Consider the following 26406-nt stretch of genomic DNA (forward strand, 5'->3'; position numbering starts at 1 on the left):
ATTGTTTGCAGGGTTCCAAAATCACCCCCAGGCTTGGTGATTCACTGGAAGGAATTGCAGGACTCAGTATATACTCGTACTCACAATTAAAACTTACTGCAGCAAAAGGATACACTACAAAATCAATCAAGGGAAAAGGCACACAGGGCAAAATCCAGAGGAAACCAGGCATAAACTTCCAGTGGAGTCTCTCAGGATGTGTTTAATTCCCTCAGCAATGAGTTATGACAATATGTGCAAAGTGTTGTCCATCAGTGAAGCTCATTTGAGCCTAGGAGTCCAGGGTTTATATCAGGGGTCAGTCGCTTAGGCACCCTCTGCCTAGCATGTACTAAATTCCAGAAGGAAATCAGGTGTTCAGTAGAAACTACATTGTTTGTATAAGCAGTTTAGGCACAGTGACCCACTTTATCATTTTGGAAGTTTTATATCAGGGTAAAGAACTGTTTACTAGTCAAGTTACCAGACTCTAGTCAAGGGCCAACCTCACAAGCAGGCTTGTTTAAAGATAGGAAATCTCAAGTCTGCTTTGTTAATTTTTTTCTGCACAGTAATAATAATAAAACTATTGGACAACATGTTTTATACGTGTGATTTGATCTTAATTTAGTTTGTTATTTCAGGGCGTGCTAAGTAAATCGATTAATTGGAGGGAGCTAGAAAAGCAGTATTATACACAGACAGTTTATGAAGAAGAAATTATTCACATGCTTGAATATTGTGGAGTAAGTATGTTTAACTTCTGCAGAACATTGTGGGGGAAATGTTGATCATGTTGAATGATTCAGATTTTTAAAAAGAATTGCAGTTTTGTTTTGTTTTTTTAATATATATAGCTTTTTTTTTTGTGACCGCTCCACGTGACTTGTGAGATTTTAGTTCCCCAACAAGGGATTGAACCCAGCCCTCAGCAATGAGAGCGCAGAGTCCTAACCACTGGACTGCCAGGGAATTCCCTGAATTGCAGATTTTTAAAAAGCAGTACTATTTTTTACTTAATAGAATTCTTCGTTTTAAAATAAAATACAGAAAATCATGCAAAGCAAGTGCATAGCTTACTACATTTATTAAATGGCTAACACATTTGAATAGAACTTGACCACCCAGCTCACAACTTAGCACCCAACCCAGAAACCACTTTCATGTGTCCTAATCAGAAGACATTTCTCCCCCCTACTATTTAGTTATCATTATCCTGATTTTTCTAGTGATTACTTCCTTCTGTCAAATATGCATCCCTAGACACTTCAGTTCTTTTATTTTATGGGTCTTTTAAGTGTCTTTTAATCTATAAGTTCTCTTTCATCCTTTTCTTTTCCTTATAATTTATCTATTGAAGAACTTGGGCTATTTACCTGTAGAGTTTCTCACAGTCTAGATTTTTGTTTGCATTCTCATGGTACACTTTAGCATATTCCTCCATGCTCTCTATTGCCTGCAAATTGGCAACTAGGTCTAGAGGCTTGATTAAACTCAGTTTATCATTCTTTGGTAAGAGTGTAGGAAGCAGATAATGTCTGGCTGCTCTTTTTTGTGGTGTAAGCAGCCATTGATGCTTAATGCCTATGTCTATTATGTTGAGTGTTGCAAAATGCTGATACTCTAATTCTATCCTCTTTTTTCATTTATTAATTGGAATACTTTGATTTAAAAAAAAGCCACTTCCCTTATCAATTATTTGGTTACCTCATAGTTCATTTCATATACCTTAATTTACCAATTATCAGGGAAATGAGTTGGTTCTCTATTATTCTCCTAAGGTGACCAATTCTTTTCAGAAATGTTTTTTCTTTTCACGAATTTTAAAATTTTGCACATTCAGTTTAAAAGTTACTGAGAACCTCAGGAAACCTCAGGGGAAAAAAAGGACTCTTTCTACTATCGACGAGGACTTTTTATTTGTAATTACATCAAAATAAAACTCACTCTTGTAGGGGACTTATCTGGCAGTCCAGCGGTTAGGACTCTGCGCTTCCACTGCAGGGGCATGGGTTTGACCACTGGTCGGGAAGAAGATCCCGCGTGCCGTGCAGCTTGGTTGGGGAAGGTGGGGAGGGGAAGAGGGGGAAGGAAGGGGGGGAGGGAGGGGAAGGGAGGGGGGAGGGGAAGGGAGGCGGGGGGAGGGAGGAAGGGAGGCAGGGGGGAGGCGGGAAGGGAGGGGGGAAGGAAGGCAGGGGGGAAGGGAGGCAGGGGGAGGGGGGCTCACCCTTGTAAAATAGGTCTATTTTGCGCAGCCTCAAAGGGCAGTTAATTACTTGCCTAAGAACTTTATTACAAAATAGCTCTCCCTGTTAGCTAGTTCCTGTGTCCCACTATACATATAATCAGAAAGATACTTATATTTGAGAGCCTATGAGAAAACCTAACATGCATTTTTTAAGGGAGGTTCATACATTTTGGCTGTCTGAAATGACAGTGTATTCTTCTCCAGCCCTTTTTCTCTGTGACTCTTGGTGATTGTATACAAGAGTCCTTTTGTCTTAGTTAGAACTAGTTCACAGTTATGAATATTCAAGAAATATCAAGCCAGCTTTTTTTTTATTTTAAAAACTGTGTTTTCCCAATCAAAAGAAGTTAAATTTGTTGATGTACTGCTCTGAATAATTCTAGGATGCTTTGATCTTCCATTTCCCGATGTTACTAACCTTCCTTTCCTTCCTTTTTATATTTCTGTGATCTGGATAGCTTTAATGATTTGTTCTGCTAACCAGGTTGTTGTGGTTTGCTTATTTTCCCTTGCCTTCAACCCATTTTTCGTTCTTTTATTTTTTAAATAGGTTGTATGGTCATATAGTTCAAGCATCAAAAAGCATAAAAAGATATATAGTGAAATGATTCCTACCCTTGTTCCCAGTTTGCCTAGGTCCTATCTCTGTCAACAAATAACCCACTATATTATTTAGTATTTCAAGGAATTTTTCAAACCGAAAGAAATCTCAACTTTTCTCTCTTCCCTTTTCTTATGGACAATACACAAATGTTTCCTTTTTCTTTTTCACTGCTGCATAACAGCCTATTATATGGACGGATGTACCATGATTTATTAACCAGTATACTGTTGATGGGCATTTATGTTGCTTCTCATCCTTCACTATTAACAAACAGTTCTGCAATGAGTAACATTGTACATACATCAGTTCACAAGTGCAAATTCCTAGAAATGTTGTTGCTGAGTAGAAGGGTATAAGCAGTTGTAATCTTAGATTTCGTCTAATTCTAGTTGTGTGAATTTACACTACCAGCAGGAACATGTGTGTCTGTTTCCCCATAAGTTCACAAATTCAGTGTGTTATCAGACATACATGGTTTTTTTGTCAACCAGACAGGGAAATTTGGTATAGTTTTTATTTAATTTACTTAAGTAGGGACTTCCCTGGCGGTGCCGTCCAGTAGTTAGGACTCCACGCTTCTACTGCAGGGGGCATGGGTTCAATCCCTGGTCACGGAACTAAGATCCTGCATCCCTCAGCAAAAAAAAATTTACTTAAGGATAAGTGAAATTGAACATGTTTATAAGTTTTCTGTTTTTAATTAATTAATTTATTTATTTTTGGCTGTGTTGGGTCTTCGTTGCTGCACGTGGCCTTTCTCTAGTTGCAGCAAGCGGGGGCTACTCTTTACTGTGGTGCGCGGGCTTCTCATTGTGGTGGCTTCTCTTTTGGGGAGCTTGGGCTCTAGGCGCACAGGCTTCAGTAGTTGTAGCACACGGGCTCAGTAGTTGTGGGTCTCGGGCTCTAGAGCACAGGCTCAGTAGTTGTGGTGCATGGGCTTAGTTGCTCTGCGGCATGTGGAGTCTTCCCGGACCAGGGCTCAAACCCGTGTCCCCTGCATTGGCAGGTGGATTCTTAACCACTGCGCCACCAGGGATGTCCAACCTTGATAATTTTTAATTTTTCTTAGTTCAGCCTGAGAAAGAGATTTGGGGTGGCTGGTGTATTACTGCCAGGATGCACTCATAAGAATTTTAGAAGTTCTAAGGTTAAAGGAAATCATGGATTTCAAAACTTTGGCAATAAAAAACATGACACAGGCGGGAATTCCCTGGAGGTCCAGTGGTTAGGACTCCGTGCTTCCACTGCTGGGGACCCAGGTTCAATCCCTGGTCAGGGAATTGAGATCCTACAAGCCGCAAGGTGCAGCCAAAACAAAACAAATGTCACAGGCTAAATGATACTCTTTACTATTTAGTAAGAAACATTCAGCAATAAAGTATCATTTATCTTCATTCTCAGTTAAATTTTGACATCTCTTTTCTCTTTTTGTTTTTATTATGGTAAAATATACACAATATAAAATTTACCATTTTAACCATTTTTAAGTGTACAGTTCAGTAGTATTAAGTACATTTACATTGTTGTGCAACCATCACCCCCATCCATCTCCAGAACTTTTTCATCTTCCTAAACTGAAACTCTGTACCCATTAAACAAAACTCTATTCACTCCTCTTCCCATCCCCTGGCAACTACCATTCTACCTTCTGTCTGTATGAATTTGAGTACTCTAGGTACCTCATAAAAATGGAAACATACAATATTGTCCCTTTGTGTCTGGCTTATTCATTTTGCATAATGTCTTCAAAGTTCATCCATGTTGTAGCATGTGTCAGAATTCCATTGCCTTTTAAGACTGAATAATAATCTATTGTATGTATATACTACATTTTGTTTATCCATTTATTCATTGACGGACATTTATGTTTTCTCTGTTTTAACAAGGTTGTTAAATAAAATCCTATTTTATATTAAATGACATTTTCTTTTCTTTCATATAATCAGACAGATTCTTTCAAAATGGGACAAGAGTTCCTGAAACACTTCCCTAGCAGTGCAGACAAGCTAACTAACCTTAACCTGGTTTCTAGAACTTTAAATTTAGATATGGTGGATGAAGTTGTGTCCCAAAAAGCTGCTGAGTGCCATAAATCTAGTAAAACTTCTGTCAGTTCCACATCAGAAGGACTCTTGTTGCAAGATACCTCTAGGATGGGGTGCTTCAATCAAACACTTTCAACCAACAAAAGTAGTTATACGCGTTGTAATCCTCAGTCATACCACCTACTCAGTAAAGAACAAAGAAGAAACACTCTTCAGAAAGAATCTTTAATATTTATGAAAGGAGTTATGGATGAATGTACTCATGTAGCAAATTTCTCAGGTATTAATTTTTATATGAAATTGAGAATATTTGCTGATGATATGTGATAATCATGCTGATGATATATAAAATATGTGAAATATTTTTAAGGATGCTTTACAAGATAATTTCATATTTTCAAGAATATATTTATTGTTGGCTCCACAATGTGTTTTCTAAGATAAGTTGGTTATGTAAATGTATCATATTTAAATTTTATCCATGAAAATCTAAGACCCTTTTATTAGTTCTTTAAAAACATTGGGTTTTGTATCTTCTTTAGAATATTCATCTCAATTTTGTATTAGAGACGAATATTATAATGTTATGGTATAGTATAGTTGATTTTTTAACTTAATAATCAAAATTTTTAGTTCGGCAAATGTTTTACTTACTGCATTGTATGGTGTATTTTATTTTCCAATATGATTACTAGTATTTATATAAAATTCTTAGAGCTTCTTAAAAGTATATATGTTGCATCTTAAAAAAATCCTGTACCTAGTTCCAGTTGACCCAAGCCTCATCATAGTGGTTCAAGCCAAAGAAGATGCCTACATTCCACGAACAGGAGTTCGAAGTCTACAAGAAATTTGGCCTGGTTGTGAAATCCGATATCTAGAAGGGGGTCATATTAGTGCTTATCTTTTTAAACAAGGACTCTTCAGGTAAGATGATTGGTCTAACAGGTGTCTATTTATTTGTTGTTTGTTTGGGGGACTTTTTTGGCTCAACAAATATAAAGATTGGGTATTTTTATTATGCATTTTAGCCCTCTTATTTCCTTCCTGCCTCTCTCAATTCTCACATTGTGATACTCTTTCCTATCTTGTCTTCTAATTTTCTTTTCCTTCTAGAGAACTAGGAAATAGCATATGATAGGCATGCTTTGTTGTGTGGTTTTACCCTCTTCAAATATTAACAGCCAGGTGTTTTAGGGTGTAGGGAGGAACATTAGGGTTTGTAAAACTCGCTTTGGCTCATCATGAATTTTTCACTCCACTCTGATGTTCTTCTCTCAGAATGACCTGAGTATCTGTGGAATAATCTAGCAATGTTTTTCAGTAGCAGGTGAATACTGAACCCTAAAAGAGAAGTGAAATACTGGTTTTATTGTTAATAACCTTATATGACTCTGATATTTGCTAAAATTTATAAAGACTTTTTGCTATTATTCTAGTTTTTTGATAATGCTGTTTTATTTCTACTTCTATTCAGATTTGATTGTAACAGGTATCATTGGAATATTTATCATTAATGGTTCAATTAGTTCACATAAAGTGCTTAGACCAGTGCCCTGTGCAGTGTTCCAAAACTGCCAGCTGGATAGCAGTATAATAGAAGAATGCGTGTGCTATATGTTTGACATGTTTTAGTTCTTTTTAACCTAGGAAATAATTCTTTGTATGTTGTTGCTTATGTAGTTCAGTTTATAGATATCACCTTTTTGAGGTACAGTCTAATTCTTCAAGTCTGTAATGTCCTCAAGAATATAGTAACCCTTTCTTTTCATAGCATGATCTTTTAAAAAATACTCATGTATCAAGCATTTGAGTCCCTGTTAGTTGGTGAGTGAGCAGACTACTTATCCAGTACTCAAGTGACCCTCTGGCACAGCAAAACTAAAACAAAAACAAACGAAAATTGTGAGTACTTAGTGTTGCTAGGGTTGCTCAAGAGTCTAAAGTTCTGTTATACATGTGAATGCAGGGAACGCACATGCTTGTTTTAGTAAATGGTTGTCAAATTTCTTTTACTCTTTTACGTATCTACGTGGGAGTGTGGCTGAGAGGCATTAGGAAGAATAGAAGTCAGCAGCAAAAACTCATAAGTGCTAATTTGAAGGCTTCGTTTGAGAAAGAGATAAATGTTAGCTATCAACATGTGCCAGGTACTAGAGCAATCGCTTCATATGTTATTTTTAATATCACCTTTACACAGGAACACAGGAAACAAAAAAGATTAAATAACATGCTCTGGTGGAGTAACTGCTAAGCCATTTGGCCTCTCCACTAGTCACTTCAAAACCTAACAAAGTTTAGATGACATTGGAGTAGTAGAATTTTACAAATTCAGTCTTTTCACTTCCCAGATTTAAAAATAAAACAAGCCAATCCTTTATGTGCTCTAATAATTTGGGTTAAGTTATTTAGAACGGATTGATAATACAAATGGATAGGAGACTATTCATATGACTTAAACTGCATATGTATACCTTTACTAACCTTCCTCATACCATGTACACAAGCCCAGGTTGCAACCTTAGACCTCATCTTATAAATTTTTGAGCCAAATACACACAAACATTATACAAAGCTTTGTCTTTCCATCAAATTGGAAATCACAGTCTGTAGCAGGTGCCAGTTTTAAAGTTAATCTTAATATCTTTTTAAGGATGTGGGGAAATGCTTAGTCAAACAAGTATAACACAGGAGTAATATGATCTCAGTTATCATTTAAACTGGGTGAAAATACAGACATAAGCATTAAAAAAAAGCTTGTAGGAAAAGATTAAATGTAGATATCTTAGAGTGATGGGATTATGACTTTTTTCCCTTTTTCTGAATTTTCTACAGTGAAAATGTATTTGACAATAGGAAAAAAAAATAAGCCTTAAAAATAATATCTTATGAAACTGGGCCAGATCAGTTTGACTCTTCCTTTCCAATTAAAATACTAAAATACCTAGTGAAGTTAATGTAGGAAACTAAGGCTTTTAAGTTCAGTTGCTATATCATAATCTATGCAGTAGATTGAATATTACATTTGAAAAGTTCTATGGCCAGTTAATTTTCAACAAGTAACAGAATAAAAAGAAACCAGTTCCTTTTCATTTTATCATTTCATATTTTATACATAAATGTATACATATATTATATAAATTTAAAGGCACAAAAAAGTGCTTCACAGGAAAAGATGGCATTTATGAACCATCGGTTGGAAGTACATTTAAAGTTTTCCAGTAGTGGTGAAGTTACATGGATCCAAACTCACCCTCGCGTACCTGCCTCTTCCACAGCTATTGATATTTGGAGAGGAGGTCAGGTTGCAAGACACAGGTTATTTGGAAATAACTTATAGTAAAAACACTGTCTGTCCCCCTTTTTTGCTAATTACTTGTAGTTTTTCTTTCATATTTAATTTTAGGCGCGCCATCTATGATGCATTTGAACGCTTCCTCCGTAAATACGCTAACTAACGGGATCACTGTATGTAACCAGTGCAGCCATCATGTTTCTTACGAAAGGAGTTTGATCCTTTGATGATGTGAAGAACAAGCAGACAGCACTATATATCTAATTGCTGTCAATCTAGTCTGGAATTCAGTGTTACAGATCAGTCAACTATAATCTTTAAATACATTTGAATAATTGTAAACCAATATTTGGATGAAATAATGCTGAACTATTTTGTACTATTTGTGGGAATCCCATAAAATCAATATCTAGTCTGTTGTTACTATTTATGTAAACTTTAACTTTTTAATTATGAATAATTTATTAATTTAAAATAAATGTATTCATAGAAACCCTGTTGGTTTTTAAAGAACTGCTAAATCAAACTTAGTTTGTAATATGTCACCCTGTATTGTATATATGCCCTTACATGACATTTCTATTATTGACTTGATTTGAGAAACATGTTTATTTCTTTTATGGATCCACAGTGAATTTATAATCTTATTTTCAACTTTAATTTTCTGCCATGGATACTTATCATGTGTAAAATCAGTTTTAACTTTGAATACTAAAAAATCCTTTTTGCTTTATACTTAAGTACTTTTAATAATTAAATTGAATGTGAGAATGCAGATAAGATGCATAAGACTTGGCTAAACTTTAAAACTTTGCCAAATATTAGGTTAGAAAAAATTGCCAAACATTTTTCCCCTACTTGAAAAGTTTCAATTCATGAACACTGAAATAATGAAAGACCTATTGCATTAATTAATAACTGTTTCTTAACATTTTCTTGTATACATATTCTGAGTTTGCTAAACATCTAACTTTAGGCCAAGTACTTAACAGCTTTGGTTTTTTAATTTCAGAAATTAATGACCACATATGAAATTGATCTGTCCGTATAAACTTTATTTTACAGAAAAGATATAATAACTAGTAACTTTTTAAAATGGAATATTATATGGCTACACTTGGTGCTTTCTTTTTATTTTATTTTACTTTTAAATTTTTTTGGCTGCACCACACGGCCTGTGGGATCTTAGTTCCCTGACCAGGGATTGAACCCGGGCCCTCAGCAAGAGTGCGGAGTCTTAACCACTGGGCCGCCAGGGAATTCCTGGTGCTTTCTTTTTATGTTAAACTTCTCAAGCCAAGAGCTAAAATGTTTTTAAAAGTAGAAAATATTTGGGGTTTAGAAAAAATATATTTGAGTTTTATTTTTTTGAAATATGTGTTGTCTGTGGGTTATTTTAAAATATGTATTCCTAGTCTAGTAAGGATATTTGAATTATAAGATGCCTTTGTAGCTTTTTAAAGATTTTATTTGTCCCTCTAATGCCTCCATCACCTTAATTTTTAAAAACTATTTTTAAATGATAAATGTGAAGTCACTGATGGCATACAGTGTTGTAAATTCTGTAAAACTACTTTGACATAACAAACAAACGTGGTTACAGCCATTTGAGCTATAGCAATTTTACATGTTCAGATTAGAACCTTTACTTTTCACTGAAAGTATGAAATCTACTAAAGTTCTCCAACAAAATACCCTTTAAAGATAAAGTAAAACTTGTTGTTAACTGAATTACAAGTACTTTCTTATGTATTTAGTGAGGTGATTGAATGCTTTCTGAGCAATGGCTTTAGTGAAACCAGTACTTTATTTTTCACATAAATATTTCCTACTAAGCAATAGTGTACTATGGTATATAACTTTCTATTGGTAAAAGAATGAAATTTCATTTCAGTTTAATTAACTCTTAGGCATAACTAATTTCTCCCAAATAAATGTGAAAGAGGTGTTTTTAAAATTTCTTCTGTTATCCATCCAGATGTTCTAAGAATATATCCACACAACTACCTAAAGAAGTGCTGTCTGCCATTTTGAAGATTGGATACATAAATTGCTAGAAATTCATTTAGCCCAGAGTTGCAAACTGGCAATCAGTACAGGACAGCTTGTCCCACAGTTGTTTTATTCAGTGTGCATAATATCTCCAAAATTTTTGAATTCAAAAAGTCTTTAGGCTGGGTATGCATTCCCCAGTTTGCCATAATCCACCAGACTCTGAGCTCTTGTATTAGACTACTTCACTACTTTGTGTTTCCCACTTAGCCCTGAAGACATCTGAGCCTGACACCCCGACTTAGATCTGTGGTTAAAAAACGTTTCTGAATTTCATGATTTGATAATGTTGTAAGTACTATTAAATCATTTTAGCATATGCATTTTAGATTGTTTCTTATGAATGTAAATTTTAATGTGGTGCTTTCTTTTCTAAAGATTATTGAATTATTGACTCTGTAACTGAAATTTGTAAAATCATTTCCAAATATTTTTTACTTCACAATAAAAGTCTTAAAAATTAATTACTTGTTATGTTCAAGAGGTATTATTCTAAACGCAGAAAACCCGTGTCACATTTGATTAATATAGCCAAACTTGAACTAAGTGTGTGTTCCTTCTTAGTAATATTATGACCCAAACAACGTAAGGCAAATATAAGCAAAGGAGTCTCTAGCAAAACAGTATTCAGTATCTACAACAAGAGCCAAATTTCCCCCCAAAATATGTGTGATGTCAGGGAAACCAGCATTCTGACGGACCAATCTAAATGTTGTGTAACTCACTATTAGATATTATTACATTTACACTAGTAAATGTACTGCAAACAATTAAAATCTAGAGATAAGAACTATAGGACTGGGAATGGGGGTCCTGAGCAGAGGCTGCTGTAGAAACTCAGTTTGAAAATAAAAGAAAGATTACGGCAGATTAGACAACGGGAAAAGAGGTACATTTTGACCATTTTGCAGGAGCAGAGTAACTTAATTCTAGGAATGCTGTTATAGGCAGAATCCTAAGAAACCAATGACTGTGTGAAAGACTTTGAAAACAGTTTTAACTAGAAAATGTTGGACCAAAAACCCAAGGATTTTTCTCAGGACTGAAAGAGCTAATAGGCAGATTCACCAGATTGTGTTAATTAAGAAAAACTGTATAAGCAACTGTAAAAAGTTTAATCTGTGTATAAAGTAGCTGGGATAAAAGTTTTCCTATATACAGTACCTGGATAAAGTACCTACATCAAGTACGTACCACTTTACTGCTCTAAGTGTGGTCGGTAGATTTGCAGCATCCTCTGGGAGCTTGTCAGAAACTCAGAATCTCAGGTGCCATCCCAAACTTACTGAGTCAGAATCTGCATTTGAATAAGATCTCCAGATGGTTCAAATACACATTATGTTTTGAAAAACACCCTTCTAAGGTCAGTGGTTCTCAAATTTTAGCCTGCATAGGAATCACCTGGAGCCTTGTTAAAAAGATTTCTGGGCCCCAGTGCCCAGAGTTTCTGATCCAGTGAGTCTGGGACAGGGCGGGGGAATTTGTATTTCTAACAAGTTTCCTAGGACACTGATGCTGTTATCCAAGGGGTTACACTTTAAGAACCTAAGAGCCATGGCTCTAATTGGATCTCAGGCCTTGGCTGCACATTAGAATCACCCGGTGGGGAGTTCCCTAGTGGTCCAGTGGGTAAGACTCCGTGCTCCCAATGCAGGGGGCCCGGGTTGGATCCCTGGTCAGGGAACTAGATCCCACATGCATACCACAACTAAGTCCGCATGCTGCAACTAAAAACATGCTGCAAACGAAGATACCACATGCTGTGACTAAGACCCGGCACAGCCAAAATAATAAATTTAAAAAAATAAAAAAAAAAATCACCTGGGGGAGTTTTAAAAACTAGGTAAGAATGCTCAGACCTCACCCCAAAGATTCAGATTTAGTTGCCTTGAGGTACCCAAGCTCCCCGGGCAATTCTAATGTGCAGCCAGGTTTAAGAACCATGTGCTTCAGCAAAGGAAAACATAAGACGAAAAGTCAACCCTCAGAATGGGAGAAAATATTTGCAAATGAAGCAACTGACAAAGGATTAATTTCCAAAATATACAAGCAGTTCATGCAGCTCAATATCAAAAAACAAACAACCCAATCCAAAAATGGGCAGAAGACCTAAATAGACATTTCTCCAAAGAAGATATACAGATTGCCAACAAACACATGAAAGGATGCTCAACATCACTAATCATTAGAGAAATGCAAATCAAAACCACAATGAGGTATCACCTCACACCAATCAGAATGGCCATCATCAAAATATCTACAAACAATAAATGGTGGAGAGGTTGTGGAGAAAAGGGAACCCTCTTGCACTGTTGAAATTGATACAGCCACTATGGAGAACAGTAGGGAGGTTCCTTAAAAAACTAAAAATAGAACTACCATATGACCCAGCAATTCCACTACTGGGCATATACCCTGAGAAAACCATAATTCAAAAAGAGTCATGTACCACAATGTTCATTGCAGCTCTATTCACAATAGCCAGGACATGGAAGCAACCTAAGGGTCCACCGACAGATGAATGGATAAAGAAGATGTGGCACATATATACAATGGAATATTACTCAGCCATAAAAAGAAACGAAATTGAGTTATTTGTAGTAAGGTGGATGGACTTGGAGTCTGTCATACAGAGTGAAGTAAGTCAGAAAGAGAAAAACAAATACCATATGCTAACACATATATATGGAATCTTAAAAAAAAAAAAAAAAGGTTCTGAAGAACCTAGGGGCAGGAGAGGAATAAAGACGCAGACGTAGAGAATGGACTTGAGGACACAGGGAGGGGGAAGGGTAAGCTGGGACAAAGTGAGAGAATGGCATGGACATATATACACTTCCAAATGTAAAATAGATAGCTAGTGGGAAGCAGCTGCATAGCACAGGGAGATCAGCTCGGTGCTTTGTGACCACCTAGAGGGGTGGGATAGGGAGAATGGGAGGGAGACGCAAGAGGGAGGAGATATGGGGATATATGTTTATGTATAGCTGATTCACTTTGTTATAAAGCAGAAACTAACACACCATTGTAAAGCAATTATACTCCAATAAAGATGTTAAAAAAAAAACAAAAACCATGTGCTTTAAAGGACTCAAGGAAGAGGAATAGCTGCTGCAGGAAAGGATGTAAAGTCATTAAATCAACATAGATTTTGGCAAAGAATTCCTGATTTCTGGGTGTTATCAGCACCGAAGAGATATTAAAGTAGCCAAGAGGGCCTGTGTCCCTTTTGCTTCTATATTGTTAAGGGTAGATGTGTATTAGAACAGAATGAGCTGAGGGTGCATTTATGCACTTACGTGCAGCAAAGCTTCTGTAAACCTTAAACATAAAGCACACACAAGTATGAGCAAGGAAGAAATGCTACCCCTTTTGCTTTATTTTCTTCAACCATAAAGATTACATCTTCCCTTCTTTTTTTTTACATTTATTATTTATTTATTTAATTTATTTTTGGCTGCGTCGGGTCTTAGTTGCAGCACGCGGACTCTCTAGTTGAGGCGCGTGGGCTTCCCTGCCCTGCAGCATGAGGAATCCTAGTTCCCTGACCAGGGATCGAACCCATGTCCCCTGCATTGGAAGGCGGATTCTTTACCACTGGACCACCAGGGAAGTTCCACATCTTCCCTTCTTAACCACATGAAATTGCTTTTAAAAATGCAGATATATTGGCTCTTTGAAAAGTTAAAGCATTTCTTTAGAAAATTTTGCTTTCACTTCTAGAGCAGTTACTCCTCAAGATTTTTCCATCCATGTCAGTCACTAAAATAGATGCCTTTGCTATTGTATGTTTTAGAGACACTTGTCACCAACTCATAGACCTTTGATACACTTCCCTTGCCCTGTAGATAACAAGTGACTTTAAGTCCTTACACTCAGGCAAAAGGCAATCACTGATCCTGGTCTGCGTTTTTACTCAAGCTCAACTGTAATCCTACACCAAGAGCGTCACCTGCTAAGCATTTGGTCCTGAACTAATTCCCCAACCTGCAACTCCTCTACAAAACACCAATTGGCTAGTTGATACACAATGATAACATGGAACGTAAATATATTTTCTACTTGAAAATATAAATATGTTTGTACATTTATTATTTCATAGTCTTCCTTCTAGATGTCATTTTGTACCAATGTGTCTTAGGCTGTAAAGTAGGAGAAAATAAATTGGTAATCTGAGAGATGCATTGGGAAGCCCTTCTGAGTAATAAAATCTACTTGAGAGGAGATAGGTTTGCTGTCACTTGCAGAACTGTACAGACAGGACTATCTGGGGTTTGCTCTTATTTCTACTTTAGGGTCATGTCTTTAATTCACTCTTTGGTATCTCCAAAATGGATGAAGATTCTAAGCAGCTGGTCTGGTAATTTGCTCTGTGTCCTGACACCTGCCAGGTCTTCAGGGGTTTTTTTTCATATCAGAAAGTAATCATGACACTTCCGGGAACAAATTCCTCCAGAGAATAGAGCTACGCCTCTTGCAGCAGTTAGCCAACTTGTGAATTCAAAGGAAAAGTTCTTGAAAGAAACTAAAAGTGCAACTCCAGTGAACACACAAGTGATAAGAAATTGAAACAGTCTTATTGCTGATATGGAGAAAGTCTTGGTGGTCTGGATAGAAGACCAAACCAACTACAACATTCCCTTAAGCCAAAACCTAATTCAGAGCAAGCCCCTGACTCTTCAATTCTATGAGACTGAGAGAGGTGAGGAAGCTGCAAAAGAAAAGTTTGAAACTAGCAGAAATTGGTTCATGAGATTTAAGGAAAGAAGCTATCTTCAAAACATAAAAGTGCAAGGGGAAGCAGTGAGTGCTCATGCAGAAGCTGCAGCAATTTATCCAGATGACCTAGCTAAGATAATTAATGCAGGTGGCTTCATTAAACAGCAGATTTTCAATGTAAATGAAACACTCTTCTATTGGAATAAGATGCCATCTACGACTTTTATAGCTAGAGAGAAGAAGTCAATGCCTGGCTGCAAAGCTTCAAAGGACAGGCTGACTCTGTTGTTAGGGGCTCATGCAGCTGGTGACTTTAAGTTGAAGCCAATGCTCATTTACCATTCAAAAAATCCTAGGGCCCTTAAGAATAATGCTAAATCTACTCTGCCTGTGTGTTATAAATGGAAAAACAAAGCCTGGTTGACAGCACATCTGTTTATAACATGGCTTACTGAATATTTTAAACCCACTGTTGAGACCTACTGCTCAGAAAAAAAGATTCCCTTCAAAATATTATTCTCACTGACAATGCACCTGGTCACCCAAGAGATCTGATGAGGATGTACAATGAGATTGTTGTTTTCATGCCTGCTAATACAACATCCATTCTGCAGTCCAAGAATCAAGGAGTCATTTCAACTTTCAGTCTTATTATTTAAGAAATAGCTTTTGTAAGGCTATAGCTGCCATAGATAGTGATTTATCTGATGAATCTAGGCAAAGTCAATTGAAAACCTTCTGGAAAGGATTCGCCATTCTAGATGCCATTAAGATAATTTGTGATTCATGGGAAGAGGTCAAAATATTAACATTAACAGGAATTTCGAAGAAGTTGATTCCAACCCTCATGGATGTCTTTCAAGTGTTCAAGACTTCAGTGAAGGAAGGAACTTCAGATATGATAGAATAGCAAGAGAACTGGAATTAGAAGTGGAGCCTGAAGATGTGACTGAATTGCTTCAATCTCATGATAAAACCTGAATGGATAAGGAGTTACTTTTTTTTTTTTTTCCGGCCGCGCCACAAGGCATGCGGGGATCTTCACCGACCTGGCATTGAACCCGTGTCCCCTGCATTGGGAGCGCAGAGTCTTAACCACCGGACCACCAGGAAAGTCCAGGAATTGCTTCTTATGGATGAGCAAAGAAAGTGGTTTCATGAGATGGAATCTACTCCTGGTGAAGACGCCATGAAGATTGATGAAATAACAGCAAAGGATTTAGAATATTATATAAACTCAGTTGGTAAAGCAGCGGTAGGGTTTAATAAGAGGATTGATTCCAATTTTGAAAGAAGTTCTACTGGAGTAAAATGCTATCAAACAGCACTGCATGCTACAAAGAAATTGTTTGTGAAAGGAAGCAGTCAGTTAACGCGGCAACTTCATGGTTGTCTTATTTTAAGAAATGGCCACGCCCACCCCAGCCTTTAGCATCCACCACCCTGATCAGTCAACAACCATCAACATTAAGGCAAGACCTCCAACAGCAGAAAGATTATGACTCACTGAAGGCTCAGATGATGGTTAGCATTTTTTAGCAATAAAATATTTTTTACTTTATGTACTCTTTTAAAAGACATAATGCTATTGCACACTTAATAGACTACAGTATAGTGCAAACATAACTTTTATATACACTGGGAAACAAAAAAATTCACGTGACTCACTTTATTGTGATATTTGGTGGCACCGCATGGCTTGCAGGATTCCCCACCAGGGATTGAACCAGGGCCACCACAGTGAAAGTGCCGAGTCCTTAACCACTGGACTGCCAGGAAATTCTCTACTATAATTCCTTTCTTGAATAACTTTGTTTTCTTGTACTTAATTGCTTTCTTTGTTTCCTATGTACTTAAAACCTCACTTTTCCCCCCAATTGCTATAATTTTTCCAGATTTTCAAATAATTTATCAGTTCCATTTTTAACTTTGGTGACCTACCTCTCCCATTTCTCTCCCAGAATTCTTTCCTCTAGTATTAGGACTTCTTATCCCCTTTTTGCTAGTTCTTCTGATTTTCTTTTTCTTATTTTTCTTCCTAGTTTGGAAGCAGCACACCCTTTGGCAGCTTTCTGAGAAAGCAGTGATGGGAGGTTTTGAAGCTTGCATATCTGAAACTTCTTTATTCTCATCTCATTTTTATTTTTATTTCTATTTTTTGGCTGCATTGGGTCTTTGTTCGAGTGGGGGTTACTCTTTGTTGCGGTGCACAGGCTTCTCACTGAGGTGGCTTCTCTTGTGGTGGAGCACGGGCTTTAGGGTCGCAGGCTTCAGTAGTTGCAGCACTCGGGCTCAGTAGTGGCTCACGGGCTCTAGAGCGCAGCTCAGTAGTTGTGGCGCATGGGCTTAGTTGCTCCGCAGCATGTGGGATCTTCCCAGACCAGGGCTAGAACCCACGTCCCCTGCATTGGTAGGTGGATTCTTAACCACTGCACCACCAGGGAAGTCCTCTCTTCTCACTTTTAATTGATAGTCTGGTGGAGTATTGACCTCTAGACCGAACACATATCCATCAGAATTTTGAGCATTATTCTACTTCTTTTAGCATTCAAAGTTGCAAATAAGAACTCTAATGTCATTTTAGTTCCAGTTTTGTTTCTTTGGGTTTTTTGGGGGGTTTTTTTGTACTTGACTTGTATTTTTCTCTTTTAAGATCTTCTTTTTAACTTTGTATCCTGAAATCTCATGGTGATATGCTTTCATGTCTTCCTTCTTTTAATTATGAGGTAATTCAAACATATAGAAAATAGTATAACAAGAACCTATGTACCCACTACTGGGATTAAGCAGGTGTTAAATCTTTGCCATAGTCCTCCAAATATATTCTTTTTTAAGAAATGATAAAGATATATAAGCAACAATCGACAAAGCAACCACCTATATAAAACAGAAACTATAGGAAATTCAAGAAGAAGTAGCTAGAAACACACTAATAATAGGAGACTTTTATAAACCACTGTTAGTACCAAAGAGGTCCTAAAAACAAAAATTAGGAGTATACAACAGCACTGTTCAACAGAACTTTCCACAGTGAAGGAAAGGTGCTATAAGCACTCTATCCAAAAGAATAGTCACTAGCCACATTGGCTGTAAGCATGTAAAATGAGGCTATCATAACTGAAGAACTGAATTTTAAATTATTTAATTACATTTAAATTTAAAATATTAATTTAGGTAGCCACATGTAGCTAGGACTGTACCTATTGTATTAGATAGCACAGATATAAAAAAAGCTAAATGAGGGCTTCCCTGGTGGTGCAGTGGTTGAGAATCTGCCTGCCAATGCAGGGGACACGGGTTCGAGCCCTGGTCTGGGAAGATCCCACATGCCGCAGAGCGGCTGGGCCCGTGAGCCACAATTGCTGAGCCTGCGCGTCTGGAGCTTGTGCTCCGGAACAAGAGAGGCCACGATAATGAGAGGCCCGCACACCGCGATGAAGAGTGGCCCACACTTGCCGCAACTAGAGAAAGCCCTCGCACGGAAACGAAAACCCAACACAGCCATAAAAAAAAAAAAATTAATTAATTAAAAAAAAAAAAATCCTAGCTTTAAAAAAAAAAAAACAAAAAGCTAAATGACACATTAAGATAGATCTTTTGGATATATATAAAGCATTATGCTCTAATAATATAGTATAATGTTTTGGAACATTTCCAAAAGCCATATATTAGGACACAAAGGAAAACCAGTATGTTTCATAAAGTAGAACTATTACAAACAACACTCTCTTGTAACATGCAATAAAACCAAAATTTAAAAATTAAAGCCAGGACTTCCCTGGTGGCGCAGTGGTTAAGAATCCACCTGCCAATGCAGGGGACATGTGTTTGAGCCCTGGTCTGGGAAGATCCCACATGCCACGGAGCAACTAAGCCTGTGTGCCACAACTACTGAGCCTGCATACCGCAACTACTGAAGCCCGCGTGCCTAGAGCCTGTGCTCCGCAACAAGAGAAGCCACCGCAATAAGAAGCCCGCGTAACACAACGAAGAGTAGGCCCCGCTCGCCGCAACTGGAGAAAGCCCACGCATAGCAACGAAGACCCAATGCAGCCATAAATAAATAAATAAATAAATAAATAAATAAATAAATTCATAGAATAAAGTTTAAAAAAAAATTTTTTTAAATTAAAGCCAGTACTTCCCTGGTGGTCCAGTGGTTGAGACTCCGCGTTTCCACTGCAGGGGGCGCAGGTTCCATCCCTGGTTGAGGAACTAAGATCCTGAATACTGTGCAGCAGGGCCAAAAAAAAAAAAACCTCTGTGTTTCAATTCATGTAAAATACACTTCAATAAAATATTTTTAAAAATAAAAATACACTTTTTACTGCAAAGTTATGGCAATCAAAACAGTGAGATACTGGAATAAAGCAGACATATAGAACAGGGGACTAGAATAGAGAGCCCAGAAATAAACCCTGAATATATGGTCAAATGATTTTCGACAGGGTGCCAAGACTATCTTTCAACAAATGGTACTGGGAAAACTGTATATACAAATCAAAAGAATGAAGTTGGATCTTTACTTTACACCATATATAAAACAATTAACTCAAAATGGATCAAAAACCTAAATATAATTTTCTTAGAGAAAAGCACATAGGAAAATCTTCAAGACATTGGATTCGGCAATGATTTCTTGGATATGACACCAAAAGCACAGGCAACAAAAGAAAAGTTGAACTTTGTTACATTTAAAAATTTTGGGGGGAGTTCCCTGCTGGCCTAGTGGTTAGGACTCCATGCCTTCACTGCCATGACCTGGTTCAATCCCTGTTTGGAGAACTGAGCTCCCGCAAGCCGCTTGGAGCCGCCAAAAAAATAAATAAATAAAAGCAAAAACAAAAAAAACCTTTGGGGTATCAAAGGACAGTATCAAGAAAGAAAAGGCTACCCACAGAATGGGAGAAAATATTTACAAATCATATATCTGTTAAGGGATTAATATCCAGAATATTTAAAGAACTTCTACAACTCAACAACAAAAAGACAAACAACCCAATTAAAAGATGAGCAAAGGATTGGAGTAGACATTTCTCCAAAGATATGCAAAAAAGTACATGAAAAGATCAGTAGGGAAATGCAAATCAAAACTACAGTGAGATTCTACTTTACAGCCCTTAGGATGGCTATTAACCAAAAATGGAAAGTAACAACTGTTGACAAGGACATGGAGAAACTGGAACATTTGTGCATTGATGGTATAAATGTAAAATGGTGCAGCCACTGTGAAGAGCAGTATGGTAGTTCCTCAAAAAGTAAACATAGAATTACCATACAATCTGGCCATTCTGAGACAGGAAGGGGGCAGGGCACAACCTTTAAAAGAATGACATAGCCTAAAGATACATAAACTGATTAGAACCAACTAGGTCCAAGATGGAGGATGAGTCGACTTCCACTAGACCTTGAGCCTCAGTATAACACTCTTTGTAACACATCATCGAGGTAAATGACGCAACCACAGGTGCCAACACAGTTCCAAGGCCGACCATAAAGGTCAAAGTGGGTAGTGGCCCAATTCCTGGAAATCCCCACCCCTTTCCCAAAATAGCCAGAATATTCCTCCCACTCATTAGCCTATGAAATTACCCACTCCTATAAAAACTGACAACCTCATACACTGGTGCCTCTCTCACCTTCTGAGATGGCCCACACTCTGTCTATGGAGTGTGTTTCTCCCTGAATAAGCCTTCTTTCTCTTTACTATGGCTTGCTCTTGAATTCTTTCCAGTGGGAAGCCAAGAACCCACACTCAGAGGCCGTCCCAGGGATGTGACTTGGGACGTGACCATCCTCTCGTGCCCCACTCTCTTTCCTGCAACAATTCCACTTCTAAATATCTACTCAAAATAATTGAAAGCAGGAGCTCAAATGGATACTTTTATATCAATGTTCATAGCAGCATTATTCACGATAGGTAAAAGATGGAAACAACCCAAATGTCCATCGACAGATGGATAAACAGAATGTTGTATTTTTCAGCCCTAAAAAGGAATGAAATGTTGACATATGCTACAACACGGATGAACCTTGGAAAAAATTAAGCTAAGTGAAATAAGCTAGACACAAAAGGACAAATAATGTATTATTCCACTTACATGAGCTACCTAGAGCAGTCAAATTCAGAGATAGAAAGTAGAATGTTGGTTACCAGGGGCTGGGAGGAGGGGGGAATGGGATATTATTGATTGATGAGTATAGAATTTCAGTTTGAGAAGATTAAAAATTTCTAGAAATGGATGGTGATGATGGTGGCACATTGTGAATATACCTAGTGCCACTATACAAAACATTTAAAAATAGTTAAAGGGGAATTTCCCTGGTGGTCCAGAGGTTAGGACTCTGTGCTTTCACTGCTGAGGGTGCCGCACAGCGAGGCCAAAAAATATATAAATAAAAATAGTTAAAATGGTAAATTTCATCACAATTTTTAAAACAAGAGTGAATGGGGGGCTTCCCTGGTGGTGCAGTGGTTGAGAATCTGCCTGCCAATGCAGGGGACACGGGTTCAAGCCCTGGTCTGGGAAGATCCCACGTGCCGCGGAGCAACTAGGCCCGTGAGCCACAACTACTGAGCCTGCGCGTCTGGAGCCTGTGCTCCGCAACAAGAGAGGCCGCGATAGTGAGAGGCCCGCGCACCGCGATGAAGAGTGGCCCCCACTTGCCGCAACTGGAGAGAGCCCTCGCACAGAAACGAAGACCCAACACAGCCATAAATAAATAGAAAAAAAAAAAAAAAAACCATTAAAAAAAAAAGAGTGAATGGGAGGAGGGAGGGAGACGCAAGAGGGAAGAGATATGGAGATATATGTATAACTGATTCACTTTGTTATAAAGCAGAAACTGACACACCACTGTAAAGCAATTATACTCCAATAAAGATGTAAAAAAAAAAAAAAAAAGAGTGAATGGGGGAGGGGCTGGGATGTGAAGATAGCAACTATAAGCTTCTCTTTGGAAAGGTATGCTAGAAAGACCAGCAGTGACTGGAGGGGGAAATGGTTTCAAATTAGATTTTGTTTGTTTGATAGTAAACACTAAAGTTTGTCTATATATTGATGAAAATGATCCAGGAGAGAAGAGACTGTTGTTGTTGATTCAAGAAAGGGGTAATGAGCAAACCAATTCCTTGAATGAGAATTTCAAATCATATTGTAAAACCAAAAGTTTCCATAATTGACTACCTTTAATTTGTCTGATTGATAACTGCATGTTGTTCGAACACTATTAAACAAGAAAACAGGAATATTTTGATTATTCTGTTGCTGAATTATCAGTCTTGGAATTATATTTTTAAAATTAGGCATTAAATGTTCTAGGCAGTTTGTCTTCTTAAGACATAGATGTCAACGTAACACATAGACTTCTATGAAGTACATATTTTTCCAAGCGTCCAGTTTTAGTACAGTAATGTCATATGCCGTAGTAAATTCTTATACTGTCACGTAGGTTTTAAAATTAACTTGGACAAAGTTCTCAAATTAACTACATTATCTAATCATATATACTTAAAGAGATACTCTAAAATATAGTATGATTTCACTTCCTATCTATTTCTCAAAATGACTAAGAATTTTTATCTGATCTTTCCCTATTTCTTACTTAGATTTAACTGACAAATGGTTGGAATCTTAAAACTTTATATCTAAATTGTTTAAAACAAAAGGAAATTTTAAAAAATGAGTTTTCACACTATTATTCAAAAAAAATAGCTAAGAAAAATTTCCCTCAATATTTCCTAAGATTTTTGAGAAAAGGTTTAACCTGAAAATTTCAAGTGAGGAGGTAGAGATTATATCAGTAAATAAATAACCAAGAAACAGGGGATAATGGAAAATGTCTGGAGACCTATATGTTTACTCCTATGAATATCATTCATTCTCGTTAAACTCCAGGTGCTACAAGGCAAATAACAGATTGATGCTAATTACATTATAAAAACAATTTTGTAATGGTTTTGTGAGTCACTAAAAGTATTTTTATTTATTATTTTTAAATGGACAAAATTTTTACGATTTTGATTGACTTATGAACAGCACCCATTTGTCAATTTCTAAGTGATCCAACTGCTAGAGAAGAACCATAGCATGGGGACTTCCCTGGTGGTCCAGTGGGTAAGACTCCACGATCCCAGTGCAGGGGGCTCAGGTTCGATCCCTGGTTGGGGAACTAGATCCCGCATGCATGCCACAACTAAGAAGTCCGCATGCTGCAACGAAGATCCTGAGTGCTGCAACTAAGACCAGGTGCAGCCAAAAAAAAAACACCATAGCATGATCTACATACTCCCTTGATCACAGATGTTATATTAGGTCAACAATAATGAAGTTGAGCAATGGCACTCATAGAACAAATTATTCTTACTGGGAATGTGTTTTGGTACTTCCATCTGGATACATATGAATTCACCTCACAAAAAATGAGGGCGGAACTCAGATTCAAAACCACTTAGTAGGGTCTAGAAATCCTTAGTTTTTTATTAGTAGTTTTATCTTTACACTGATATGTAAAGATATCCAAGAGTTATTGAAATAATATATAGTATGCAAAGAAAAAGGATATATAAACATGCATAGAAAAAATTGGAAGGATATAATATACAAGGAACTATGACTATTTCTGGGGAGTGAGAATAGAAGGGACAACTTAAACTTTTCAATTAATGACATTGTTGTTTAAAAATTTTACCATTGCATGTATGATTTCAAACATAAAAAACAAACACAGTCATTTTTTTCTTTTCTTTGAGATTAATGGCTTATGATAAATTTCTAGGAGTGGAATAAGTAGGCTGAAATACCTAAGAATTTCTATGGTGCAAATCTTGTGCCAAATTGGAAAAGATGCTTCAAATGTTGCAGATACAGCACATCTTCAAGTGTTTATTATTTCAGCACACAGTCTGGAATTCTGATAAACATTCTTCCTATAAAAATGTGGCAGAGCCCTTTATCGCAATATAGCTGATCTGCCCTGTTTTCAGCCACCTACCTTCTTATAGCAGGTGAAACTCAGATGTATTAGAAAATGCATTAAATAGAGAAATAAACTGATGTACCCATTTTAAAAAGCGTCCTTAAAGCCATGACAAACCAATCTATAATTTAAGATTAAAAAAAAAAGCAAGTTGCAGATATGGTTTTATAGTATTGTATAATATTAAGAAAAACCTTAGAAAAGAATATATATTTACAAAGCAAAATGTTATGATGCTGAGAATGTTCTTTATACCCTTAAGGAATTGAAAGAATTTTGAGAGTGGTAAAGGAGTTTGGTAATAGAACAATCCTGAACTATGTAAAGGGGATAGCTCATTAGTTGAAGAATAAATACTAATGATCTGTAAATAAATAACTTATAGAAATAAACAACAGAAAACAAAACTAAGGATAGGTACAGTCATACAGGTCAAATATAGATGAAGAATCATATTTTCATGATAATATTTTTAGTGCAAATTAACCAAGGAAACATCAGATTATACAGAAATAACTAATCATTATAAAGTCAAACACAGCTAAAGTGAAAAAAATTTATGAATGTATCAAAATTTCTTGACAAAATTTAGAACTGCAAATTTGACCTAGGAAACTCAGTCAAAACAAAGGTCTTCAGGGAGTTCCCTGGCGGCCTAGTGGTTAGGATTTCAGGCTTTCACTGGCACAGCCTGGGTTCAATCCCTGGTCAGGAAACTGAGATCCCGCAAGCACTTGGCATAGCCAGAAAGAAAAAGAAAAAGAAAGAAAGGAAAAAAAAGTCTTCAAAGAACATTCACAATATAAAATTAAGAGGGACAAGAATTGACCTCACAAAATTATTTTAGTTAAAAATTAGCATAAAAATGAAACTAGCTTAACTGCTCTATAGAAAAATTGATCAAAGAGTTAATTTTGTTTAGTGGAATTTGCTCCTGAAAATATTTTATAAGTGTTATGACTAGGGCATGCATTGTCCTGAAGGCTAGGTTAAGGATTTTGGTATTTATGCAAAACTACAGGAAGGCATTAAGGGTTTTTTTCAGGTGGCGCAGGTGGGGATGGTGTGGGGAGATGTGGAGTTGTGGGAGACTGAATATGATTTAATGCATTTTAAACAGCTCATTCACTCTGGCTGCAGTGAAAAGAACTAGTTGTAGGGGGCCAGCAGCCTAGGCAAAGAGATCAACTGGCAGGCTATCAAAGTGGTCCAGGTGAGGGATGATGATAGCTAAAATTATGATGGCAGTGGATACAGAGAGAGTTGGATGGATTCCAGAGATGGATTTCAGGTGATGGATTGGTGATGAGTTGGAATAGAGGATAAGTGAGTGGTGCCTTTTCAAAGAAATAGAGAACCCTGGAAGAAGACCAGTGTGAGGGAATGGATCTAGAGTCTAGTCTGGCATGTACAGATTTTTGATGTCTAAAAATAGACAGTAGCATATATGAATCTGAGGCTCAGAGAAGAGGTTTGGGTAAAAGAAAAAAAACTTGCAGTCACTGGTGTTTATAGGGTAACTGATATTATAGCTATGGTTAAGATCTTGAGGAGCCTAGGGAAGAAAGAGGACAACGGTTCTCAAACTTTTTGGCCTCAGGAATCATTTATACTCTTAAAACTTGAAGATCCTAAGGAGCTTTTGTTTATGTAGATTACATTTATCAATATTACTACATTACAAATTAAAACTAAGAAATACTCATATATTATAAATTTATTTATTTTATTTTTGGCTGCGTTGTGTCTTTGTTGCTGTGCGTGGGCTTTCTCTAGTTGCGGCGAGCGGGGGCTACCCTTCATTGTGGTGCGCGGGCTTCTCATTGCGGTGGCTTCTCTTGTTGTGGAGCACAGGCTCTAGGTGCATGGGCTTCAGTAGTTGTGGCACGCAGGCTTCAGTAGTTGTGGCTCGCGGGCTCTAGAGTGCAGGTTCAGTAGTTGTGGCGCACGGGCTTAGTTGCTCTGTGGCATGTGGGATCATCCTGGACCAGGGCTCGAACCTGTGTCCCCTGCATTGGCAGGCGGATTCTTAAACACTGCGCCACCAGGGAAGACCAAGAAATCTTTTTAAATATTGATTAATTTTAAAATAACAATAATAAACTCATTACATGTTGTATTAGATTTCTAGGGTTGCTGTGAAAAAGTAACACAGACTGAGTGGCCTTAAACAACAGAAATTCTCTTGCAGTTCTGGAGGTTAGAAGGCCAAAATCAAGGTGTCCACAGGACCATGCTCCTTCTGAAGGTGTTCTCAGTGAAAGATATGTTACATGCCCCTCTCCTAGCTCCTGGTGGTTGAAGGCAATCTTTGTCATGCCTTGGTTTATAGATGCATGATTCCAATCTCTGCCTCCTTCCTCACATGGCATTCTCATTCCTATGATCAAATTACTCTGTTCTTATAAGGACACCAGTCACTGGATTAGGGCCCACTCTAATCCAGTATGGCCTAATTTTAACTTGATTACATCTGCAAAGACCT

At 37.2% G+C, this 26406-nt stretch overlaps 2 protein-coding genes across 5 annotated transcripts in view; one reads left to right on the forward strand and one right to left on the reverse strand.

Annotated features, from left to right (window-relative positions):
* ABHD18 (abhydrolase domain containing 18) overlaps nt 1-8712 on the forward strand; it is a 39310-nt gene extending 30598 nt beyond the window's left edge. For 2 of the 3 annotated variants that reach the window (XM_059923584.1, XM_059923582.1), the window contains 4 exons: nt 624-725; nt 4778-5156; nt 5641-5803; nt 8283-8712. In XM_059923584.1, coding sequence (XP_059779567.1) covers nt 624-725; nt 4778-5156; nt 5641-5803; nt 8283-8334 — 696 coding nt within the window. In that variant the 3' untranslated portion in view covers nt 8335-8712. The remainder of the gene's footprint in view (nt 1-623; nt 726-4777; nt 5157-5640; nt 5804-8282) is intronic. The other variant, XM_059923583.1, reaches the window with a different exon arrangement.
* The window catches only part of MFSD8 (major facilitator superfamily domain containing 8), a 127896-nt gene that overhangs the window by 80373 nt on the left and 21117 nt on the right, over nt 1-26406 (reverse strand). The gene's annotated exons all lie outside the window — the stretch shown is intronic.

Source organism: Balaenoptera ricei, chromosome 5 (genome assembly GCF_028023285.1).
Source record: "Balaenoptera ricei isolate mBalRic1 chromosome 5, mBalRic1.hap2, whole genome shotgun sequence".
NCBI lineage: Eukaryota > Metazoa > Chordata > Mammalia > Artiodactyla > Balaenopteridae > Balaenoptera > Balaenoptera ricei.